The sequence below is a fragment of the Lathyrus oleraceus genome, chromosome 6 (genome assembly GCF_024323335.1).
Source record: "Lathyrus oleraceus cultivar Zhongwan6 chromosome 6, CAAS_Psat_ZW6_1.0, whole genome shotgun sequence".
Classification (NCBI taxonomy): Eukaryota; Viridiplantae; Streptophyta; class Magnoliopsida; order Fabales; family Fabaceae; genus Lathyrus; species Lathyrus oleraceus.
The window spans coordinates 262,216,572-262,227,586 of record NC_066584.1 but is presented as its reverse complement, the minus strand read 5'-3'; the positions used below and the strand labels follow the sequence as shown (position 1 = coordinate 262,227,586).

The window sequence follows — 11,015 nt, the reverse complement described above, 5'->3', positions numbered from 1 at the left end:
ACAATATGGTGCACCATATCTAAGGCCAATCATAATAGAAAATATTTAAAAACTGATTAAATTAAACTCAAAACTATTTGGGAAATAAAGTTCCGTATGACATTCAACAATAATCCAAAAATGTATTTATGGGCCCAACGTTCATTTTTCAGACATAAAACCAGATTAATGGAAGTAACGAGGAAGAAAATACATGTACATTACCTTAAATTTTTGTTTCTTTTGATGTGAAAAACATATATATTGTTTTGAAGTAGAAAAGTTGATTGAGTGTAAAATGAAATTTTGGTAGGGTTTGAAGAAGAAAATGGTGGTATGATCATGAGTGAAGCAAACATACAAAGTTGTATTTTTATTAAATTTTTCGCTTGACAATTCAAAAAATACACTTCACAAATATTTAGTAAGTTGTGAAATACATGCAATGTGGTGTTTTTTTCTTCGAATTTCCGCTTGAAAAATTCAGAACTGAACTCTCATATTTATTTTTGAATTGTTAAATTAACAAAATAATTATAGGAATTTGTCTTGAGATAAATTTTTAGACTAATTTTATACAAAATAGATGTGTGTCTTGTTTAAAACGTGTTTTAATATCTCACTAAGACTATGTTTGGATACGCTAAAATGAACGGAGCGGAATGAAGCGGAACAAAGTGGAATGGAGTGGAACGGAACAGAATGAAATAAATATGTAATTCCATTGTTTGAGTATATCATAATGGAATAAAACAATTTTTTCATTCCGCCCAAATCGGAGGGTATAAAAAGTAATGGAAAGTGATGAAATACGTTCCATCATGTTCCACTCAATTCCATTCATTTTTAATTAAACTAAACAATGTAATATGCGTTTATGTCATTCCGCTCCATCATATTCCATCATTCCAAATATAGTCTAAATCGTAAAATAAACAAAATCATTTTGGGATTTGTTCGGAAATAATTCTGATTAGTTTTATTTAATATGTATTTTGATATGAAATAGGTGCCTAAGAACCGATACAAGTAAACCCTTTAATGATTAACATTATTATTCTAGTGTTTAGTACGTCCCAGGTGAACCTCTAGCAAAGACCTTCGCGCATCTAAACTCAAACCCTCTGAAATCAGAATCCATTTCTTGAACTTAAACTCCAACCTCTAAAGCGATTCTGTTGTCCCAACCTTCAAACCGAAAACGCGCTTCATTTCAGCAAACTCAAATTCTTCTAAACGCGCGTCCTAAAATCTAAAACCTCAATCATCAAAGCTATGGAGGAAGTTGAAGAAGGACTAGAAACTGAACAACTCAGAACTATTACCTTCCAACGCTTAAAATCACACACCATGAATCTTCTCGAACTTTTGCAAAACCCTCACAATCACAATCAGAAGCATTGTTCTCTTACTGTCATCCCCGAACTCCTTCGTTTCCTTCAGAATTGTTTGCCTTCTACTTTACAGCCATTCTTCGAGTAAGCTTTCTTGTATACTTTCACCATTTCTTTGTTCGAGAAGAATCAAATACCACTTAGCCCTAATTTATTACACGTTCTGTAAATTTGAATATATTCAATGTAGCCTTCTCAATGTTACTTGAATGAAAAAATAGTAACTGTTAGATTAATCCTATACTTAGTGCATGTTTGGATTAGTGGATTCACTTTTGGGAAGCAGGAAGAGATTCTGAAGAGTAAAAATTGATTTTGGTGTGTTTGGCGTTCACTATTAGAATTGATTGATTTTACCTCTAGAATAGAATTGATTGTAAGTGGGGGAGTTGAATGTAAAGTGATTTATGTTAAAATGCATGTGAAATTGAGTGGAATGAATTTGAGACTAGAAATCAATTGTAGAGACAAAAGCTACCAAGTCTAGTTTCAAGTTAGAATCAATTCTAAATGTAAAATTAATTCTATTCTAGATCATTCAAACATGTTAAAAGTCAATTTTGCAGCTATGGAATCAATTTTTTATCATTCAAAAGTAAAAACAAAGATACACTTGGCCTGTGTTTAGTAACGGGTCACCGTCGTCTCATGTCTAAATGAATTAATCTAATAAATTATAAAATTGATTTTAGTTAATAGTCAGTTGAATGTGAAGTGGTTTGTGTTTGGATACATTCATGTAAAAATATGTTCAGCGATAAATTTGAGTGTAAAAGTCATGTTTGTTGTCAAACACTATAAGTCCCAATTCAAGTTAGAATCAATTATAGATTCCTAATCAATTCCAATTGACATCACCCAAACATGTAAGAATTAGTTATACGTGTCTGAAATCACTCGACTCTCCCCATGTTGAAACCAAACATACACTTCTCTTGAAATGAAAGACTTAGGTGCCACCTAATGGTTTAATTCATTTGCATGACCGTGTAATTAGTTGACAGCAAGGAATCAGTTCCCCCCTTATTTATTTGCATTGTGGCACGGAGTTTAATTATTTATGTTCCGAGTTTTATTGCGTTGTTTTTTATTTGATGCTAACTTCATCCTCACATTATGATGTTTATATTTTTTGGTTTTGTTTCAGCTATACTCTGTTTCCATTAGTTCTACTTCTTGACGCGGCAATTCAGTGCAGATCTACACAGAAGTTTGATTCTCAGGAAAGGTATACCGTGTCTGATATTCCAAAAACACCATTTAAAGTGAGTGATAGCGTTGCGGAAGGTATAGTTCATTGTTTGGAGGAACTTCTGAAGAAGTGTTGTTTGAGTTCTGTGAATCAGGTAGGATGATTGATTTGTCCTTGATATTTGATACAAATTACATTCAAATTAATATTACTTTAGGATTTATTGATTTGCTTGTTGTTGAATGAAATTAAATTGGCACGGTTAAATGCACAGAATGTGTACGTTAACTATATTGCTTTCAACATTAGAAAAAGCGGACCAAAAGAAATGGACGAAAAGAAAAATCTAGAGACCTTTGGAATTAAGATACTAGCTTGAAAGTACAGAGACTGATTCTTTTTTTTTGAAGTGTTTTACTTTAACAATTTAAGCCGAAACGCCATTGCACTATAACTCATAGGGGTCAAAGTAGAAGATACAGAACTACTCTCAATATGTTCTAGTGTAAAACATGGAACAGGTGGAGATACCTTGTGCAATATTATTTGATGCAATTATACATAGTCAGCTCATGTTCATTTTGTTTGCGTTTGATTTCATTTCACGGTATGTTATTGTTTCAACTCATCCATCATATATGCTCTTTAATATAACGGGACTGTATGCTGATTGGCATACACTGATGTAAGCTTGCATATCCTCAATACTTGGTGTCACAATGAAATAGTACGTAGAGGAAGGTGCCAAAATCATATGGTACATAGACCTTCGTTATGTTAACACAACTGCTATGGGGTACCCCTCATAAGCCATAACCAAATGTTTAAACTCAAACTTTTTGTACTTTAACAGATGGTTGTGATACTGAAGAAGTTAACATACGGGGCTCTGCTGTCACCGTCTGAGGCTTCAGAGGAGTTTCGTGAAGGAATTTTGCTGTGTTTCAGGGCACTGCTTTTGAATTTAAATTCCTGTTCTGACGCGTCATGCTCATGTAAAACAATTCCTGGTTTACCTGCACTTTCGGATGACATTTATGATCATAGACTTCATAAGAATTTCAAGAATGTTTCAGAATCAGAAGAATGTTTACTTGCATTTCTCCGATCACAAACTGCGTCAGCTGCTGTAGGACACTGGATATCACTTCTTCTCAAAGTATGTGAATTTATATAGCTGTTGAGTTTTCTCGGAGAAATTCATCATTTTTTTATGAAGGTAGTGGGGTGGTGTACATAGTTAAGCTCTTTTAAGAACTGTTATGATCACATTTTTTAATAAAATAACCAAAATTTATTTGAAGAATAAATGACATTCTAGTATAGAAGAAGACATCTTCAAGTAATCAAGAGAGATCATTCTATTGAAAAGGGCCTAATTGGGATTCTCCCTTCTTGTTATGTCATTTCATGAATTTGTAATACCTATTTCTTACAAAAAAGGCTGCAGATACGGAGGCTGCAAGGGGACAACGAGGTTCTGCAAGAATTAGAATTGAAGCCTTCAAAACTCTGAGAGTGCTGGTTGCTAAGGTAATGTAATAAGTAAATTAAGCTCTTTGAAAAATTTATAGCAGTTATTTATTTTTGTTGCAAAAGAAAGAAAAATATTTCTAGAGCTGAGTAGTTTATATACAAATAGAAAGCAGGGAAGGGATATCCCTAGAAAAGACAGTAAAATTGTTCAGTCAAGATCTGAAAATATTTTTTTTTAGCTACTCATAATCTTTTGCCTATTTTTATGTGAAATTTTTGCCTCTACAATATTCTCTTGCATTTATGTATTCTTTCATAAAATAAATTGAATAAATTGATTTGTGCTGGTTTACTTTTGTAGGTTGGTTCTGCAGATGCATTAGCTTTCTTTTTACCTGGCATTGTTAGTAACTTATCTAAAGTTTTGCATGGTGCAAAAACAATGATAAGTGGGGCTGCCGGAAGCATGGAGGCTGTTGGCCTAGCAATTAGAGGTTTGGCAGAGTTCCTTATGATAGTTCTCCGGGATGATGCTAATGCATCAGTCCTGGACATGGAAGTGTCTGCAAGCTTTGATCCAAAAGAGTGTAAATCTACTCTTTCTCTTTTGGAGGAGCTTCGTCACTTGCAAGTTAAAGATTCTGTTAAAACAAAAGTCGTCGAAGATATTGTCGAGTCAGAAAAGATACCTTGTTCCCAAACTCAATTCCAAGAAATGGGAAGCATTGCTCCTGATGGAGAAACCTTGTCTTTGCATGTGACCCGAACAAAAGATTGGATCCAGAAGACAACAGCACATGTTAATAAGCTGCTGAGTGCAACTTTTCCACACGTATGTTCTTCTTGATGGTTAATTAAATTAGTTTCCTTGGATTTTCTTCAGCATTCAGTGTTCTTTATAACCTCAATTCTGTGTTTATTTTAATACTTCGATGTAATGATTTATGTAATGTGAAACCATTGAATTTCAGATCTGTATTCACTCTTCACACAAGGTGAGAAAGGGACTTGTTGATGCCATAAAAGGACTCTTATTGGAGTGCTTCTACACACTGGGGGACAGTAGACTGATGCTTCTGGTGAGCTCTGAACTGGTTAACAAGAAATAATGTTTTTGCTAGCTTTGTGCTATGGTATGTTTCGCTGTGACTGTCTTGTTGACATATTACAATAAAAAATTGCTTATATGCGCCATAGCCTATTACTGGGTTTGATATAAGCCTCAGTTAGTGAGGTAATGGGTTGGCTATATATAGCTGATGTCTCCTACTGTGTCTGTAACAACTCATTACTACCAAAACATAAATCAGATTCAATTCTAGAGCAATGATTTTCTCTCTTCTCTCATAGTACTATAATTTATTTTAATCTGTTTTTCCGCTTTATTTGATCAAATATTAGTTTCTAGAGTATATTCATCCCCTGTCATGTAATCCACACTTGTAAATTGCTTTTAAAAAAAATAAATCTTTTTGCTAATAATTCAGGAATGCTTATGTGCTTTGGCTGTTGATGAATCTGATGACGTGTCTTCAACTGCACAAGATTTTCTTGAGTGTTTGTTCTCTCAGAGTTGGAAATCTCGTATAGAACATGATGCTGCTAAGATATTTATCAGGTTCATATTTTTGGGACAGAAATCACACACTGCAGATGGTTGTCCCTTTATCTATGTCTTTGATCATAATTGTTACCTCTTTTAAATTCAGGCACCTGGAAAAGCTTCCCAAAGTGGTGCTTAGCAATGACGAGCCACTTGCTGTGTTACATGCTGAGCAATTACTAACAATAATATTTTATTCTGGTCCTCGTCTATTGGTGAACCATCTTCAGTCACCTGTATGTCCTTAACAATATCTTGTGTTCTTACTCTGTGTGTGTGTAGATATCCTTAGATATGTATATCTTTGTATGAATTATGCGTTACTAATTGGCGTATAGTGAGTTGAAATTGAAAGAGGAGATTTATAATATCTTATATATAATATTAAAAAAGAGTTGATTTTGCCAATATTTTTCTTAGTGGCTTTTAAAATATTTTTATAAAGATTTGTCAGCAAAAAGTATAAATATTACATAAACTATACCGCCTCAACTCAACTACAATTTGACTACGATTAAACCATTAAGCCTTTAACGAGTACCTTCATCGGTTTGACGACTGGTCTGTTTTTTTGATCCTTCATCGGTTTGACGATTGGTCTGGTTCTTTTATCCTTGCTGATTAAACCATTATGTTCTATGTTTTACTTTTACGCATTAGTGAACTCTTATCCTTTTTTTTTTGTTCATTGACATCAATTCTTATGCTTGAAAATGGTTAGATAGGAGTAGCTAAGTTCCTAGATGTGTTTGCTGCTTGCCTAAGCCATAATTCAGTGTTCTCTGGTTCACTTGGGAAAATCACTTTAGCAAGTCAATCATCAACAGTAGGATACCTTCCCTCCGTTGCTGAGTTGAAATCTGGATCTAATTTCTTCAGTCGTGGTCTGCCTCTTTTAAATTCTGGCGTGTGTGAAAACTCTAAGTGTAGCCTTATTGACAAAAAATATGTACAAGAACCTGACAAAACTGCACAAAAGAAATATGAACTTCCTCGTATGCCCCCGTGGTTCGGTTATGTTGGTAGTCTTAAACTATACCAGCCTCTTGCAAGGATTCTCCGACTTGTTGGTTTATCTATATTAGCAGGTGATTTCAAATTCAATGTTATTTTGCTCATGGTTCTCATAGTGTTTGTCTTTAACCTTCACTTTTGTTGACTGTCATTGCTAGATCACAGTGGTGAAGGGCTTTTGTCACATTTGACGGAGACCCTTCTTGGTAACTTCCGTAAATTGGTTACTGAACTCCGTTTAAAAGAATACAACAATGAAAGCTGGCAGTCATGGTACGAAAGGACTGGTTCTGGACAATTATTGCGGCAAGCAAGCACAGCTGCATGTATGATAAATGAGATGATATTTGGCCTATCAGATAAAGCAATTAATGATTTTGCTAGAATATATCATAGGTCTCCTTTAAGCAAAGGAGTTCTGGTTCAGTCATACAAACTTGATTGTGCTGTTCATGAATCTTTCTGGAAGATGCCAAAGGATACAGCTGTGAAGAGTTATTTAGTTGATTGCATTGGTGGGATCTTACACGAGTATTTATCTGCTGAGGTGTGGAGTGTTCCTGTTGATCGCAGAGTTGTTGACTTGCAGCTTAATGTTTCAGATGAAGATATTAGTCTATACTTTTTCCAAGATGCTGCAATGCTACACGAGGAAAGATACTGTTTGCTAAGCTGACATTGCTGTTTATTATCTACACTTTTTTATATTTTCATATTTATTCTAAAGCAAGTACATATAACATTGACATTGGCTTTCTAACTAAACAGGTTATCATTGATGGAGTAGGAATCTTTAATCTTTGCCTCGGAACAAATTTCATTTCAAGTGGATTTCTTCATTCCTCTCTTTATTTTTTGTTGGAGAATCTCAGTTCTTCAAGTTACCAAGTTAGAAATGCTGCAGATTCTGTCTTGCATATAGTTTCCACCACATCTGGCTATGAAATGGTTAGTTTGTTAGTCACGACGATTCATTTCCTAATTTTTTCTGGGACAACTATTAACTTATACAGTGTATGCATTTATCTAGGTTGGACAGTTAGTTTTGGAAAATGCAGACTATGTGGTGGATTCAATATGTCGACAATTACGTCATTTGGATATCAATCATCATGTACCAAATGTACTAGCATCTATTCTTTCATACATTGGAGTGGCTCACAAGATATTGCCCTTACTGGAGGAACCGGTATGATTGTGTCTTTTTTAGAATTTTAATTTTACACTGCTTTAAGGCAAAAAGCATAGCTCCTGATCTTTTATTGGCCTTTAGTAGTTTTTGAGGCATGGGTCATGTTTCTGAGGGTTTCTCTCTTTTCAAAGAACAAAGAAAGATTGATTCTAATAATGCTCAGTTGCTATTTAGAGTTGTCTATTTAGTATTTACAGTTGTATTTGTTTTGTTATTCTCTAGTCTAAATTCTACTGCCTTTGTTTACAAAATCCCTCGTATATATGCAAATAAAAGAATTACCTTCTAAAATGTTCAGGCTTGATTGTGTTCTAATGACGTGGTATTGAACAGATGCGCTGTGTGTCAATTGAACTCGAAATACTGGGTAGACATCAGCATCCTGATTTAACTATACCGTTCTTAAAGGTTTGTAGCCAGCTACTCTCTCCCCTTCTTTCTTTCTTTCTTTCTCATTAGGATCATGCATGTATGCACAATTTTTTACTTTAGTCTAAAGATGTGTCTTATTTCGTTATGTCGTGGATTTTACAAGTATTTTCTAACATTAAGCCAGGCATGTAATTAGCCAAACCCATTTATACTATGATAAATAACTTTAATATTCTCACATCAACCTGTCCTGTCTCTCTATATTCTTGTTGGTGATATGGTAATGGTAAATTCTTTCATACTGTCGTTGAACCCAAATTTAACACAGCTCTAAAACTTACATATTTACCAGTTTCTTGCTTTAGAAATATCTATGACTATTCTTTTGCTTATATTCCCCTTTCATTAGAAGAAAAATATATCGATTCTATAACCATTCAGTTGTCTGTAAATTGGTTGGTTTTAGGCAGTAGAAGAAATAGTGAAGGCATCGAAACGTGAAGCTTGTCAGTTGCCCCCTCAGGCAGAGTCATTTTCCACAGATGTCAGGTCTACAATCTCCAATGCAGAAGAAGCAACACAAGGTTCAGTATCACAATCCATCTTTTATATGGTTGATTTTTGTATTTCTATTAGAAATTTGTTAATGAATTTTGCGGTGGAATCCAAAATTCATCTTTCAATTCTAGCAGTCTCTAATGTATTTAGTTCACCTCTGGGGGCCTTCAATTGCATGTGATTAGCTTCCTTCCTCCACAGTGGCTTGTTAAACAAATGTTTCCTTTCAGTTGCACGAGTACACCACACAGCTCATGATGCAAAAATGATATGCTTCCTACTACCGAGTTAAAAGTTTGATAATAGTTTTATTGTGATTTGAGAGAAAGAGTGATTGATTTGTATGTGAATCTGAAATTTTATTCTAAATTTTAGATGATTATAGATGTATTTTAAGACAAACCAAGCTTACTAAACAAGCCTTACAACTGTAACAGAGTATAACAGAATCCTAACATAGAGGAAGCTCATTAATGTTAAGCGAGCTTTACAGTCAACTACCCTTCATTTATATGACATTTAATATCTTTCACCATGCTTATTATACAACACTACAACAGGACTTATATGACATTTATGAATCTACCAGATTTTGTGAGCCTTGTCTTACATTGCTTCCTTGATTCATACTAAATGAAGTATTTTTTCTTGTAGATCAGTGGGAGGTAATTTCATTCAAGTTAAATGATTCTAGAAGATATAGACGAACAGTTGGTTCTATTGCTGGTTCATGTATTACTGCTGCAATCCCTCTTCTAGCATCGTTCAAGCAAGAGATATGCTTAGCTTCTCTGGATATAATTGAGGTATGCTTTGGATGAAAATGTTTTTACATTTACAACATTGTAGCAACTAGTGTAAATATGATGTTTTTATACTTCCAACTGGTGTTTTGGAAAGTGCTCGTCAGTTATTGTTTTCTTTTATGAATAGATTTATTTTGTTATTTATTCATTGATATTGGGATCTTCCTTGTTTAGAGCGGCCTGTTGGCATTGGCAAAAGTAGAAGCAGCATATAAAATTGAAAGAAATATTAAAGAAGCCATAGAAGAGACGCTAGAATCACTTTCACTGTATCACCTGAAGGATACTTTGGAGGCTACTGAAGAAGGGGCTGATGAGAACAGGCTGCTTCCAGCAATGAATAAAATATGGCCATTCCTTGTTACATGTATTCAGAACAGGAACCCAGTGGTGAGCAATCCGTCTTTCATGTTCATTTTTTGTGAAATTTCCTTCATGGTCTCAGAGACTAAAAAATACTTACTGAATGGAATTGACAGGCTGTCCGGAGGTGTTTGAATGTGATCAGCAATGTAGTGCAAATATGTGGTGGAGATTTCTTCACACGCCGCTTCCATACTGACGGAACACATTTCTGGAAACTTCTGACAACATCCCCATTTCATAAAATGTCCAATTTTAAAGATGAGAAAACCCCTTTACAACTCCCTTATAGAAGCAGTTCTGTTAATTCAGAGGATTCATTGGCCGAGACTTCTTATCTGAAAGTTCAGATTGCTGTGCTTAACATGGTTGCAGATTTATGCAATAATAAAAGGAGTGCCACAGCATTAGAACTTGTTTTGAAGAAGTTATGCGGCTTAGTTGTAGGGATAGCTTGCAGCAATGTTGTTGGACTTCGCGATGCTTCTCTAAATGCCCTTCATGGACTTGCATCTATTGATCCAGATCTTGTTTGGCTTCTCTTAGCTGATATATACTACTCTGTAAAGAAAGATGCTTTGGCTCCTCCACCTAGACCAGGTTTACCAGAGATATCTGAAATCATTCCTCTTCCCTCATCTCCCAAAGAATACCTATATGTGCAGTATGGGGGGCAAAGTTATGGTTTTGACATAGATTTAGCCTCTGTTGAGTTTGTTTTCACCAAGATTGATTCTCAATATAATGTATAGCTGAGATCCGTATTTGCACATATAACCCCATTTATATTTTCTTTATCCTTTGACTAATTTAATTTGGATGAGAATTTAAACAGTATATTCTTTTAAACTTGTGGTAAGATTACATATTATTTTAAAAATGATAAACATTAGAGAGAGAGAGTTAGGGTAACATTTGTAGTAGAAAAAATAATGAAAAATATATTTAGATAGTTTGTCCATGAAGAGAAAAAACTTGTGAATTTTAGTTAGGAGAGTATATCAAAGGTTAAACGATTAGAGATAGAGAAAGAATTATTAAAAGAAAAATTATCAGAAATTATATG

General features: G+C 34.4%; 1 protein-coding gene across 3 annotated transcripts; it reads left to right on the top strand.

Moving 5' to 3' along the window:
* The first annotated feature begins 1,003 nt into the window (after positions 1–1,003).
* Positions 1,004–10,786, top strand: LOC127091762 (uncharacterized). Of its 3 annotated transcripts, XM_051030458.1 has the most exons (17): positions 1,004–1,457; positions 2,521–2,719; positions 3,419–3,724; positions 4,009–4,098; positions 4,403–4,873; positions 5,013–5,120; positions 5,529–5,659; positions 5,751–5,880; positions 6,366–6,732; positions 6,817–7,311; positions 7,428–7,606; positions 7,689–7,847; positions 8,184–8,258; positions 8,689–8,806; positions 9,435–9,586; positions 9,761–9,976; positions 10,066–10,786. In XM_051030458.1, exons 1-17 carry the CDS (start codon positions 1,255–1,257, stop codon positions 10,699–10,701), a joined length of 4,035 nt encoding a protein of 1,344 aa, XP_050886415.1. In that variant the 5' UTR covers positions 1,004–1,254; the 3' UTR covers positions 10,702–10,786. The 3 variants fall into 3 exon arrangements, with proteins under 3 accessions (XP_050886415.1, XP_050886416.1, XP_050886417.1); XM_051030459.1 differs by lacking the exons at positions 1,004–1,457; positions 2,521–2,719 and having other exon boundaries at positions 3,450–3,724; positions 4,016–4,098; XM_051030460.1 differs by lacking the exons at positions 1,004–1,457; positions 2,521–2,719 and having other exon boundaries at positions 3,657–3,784.
* The last annotated feature ends 229 nt before the right edge of the window (positions 10,787–11,015 follow it).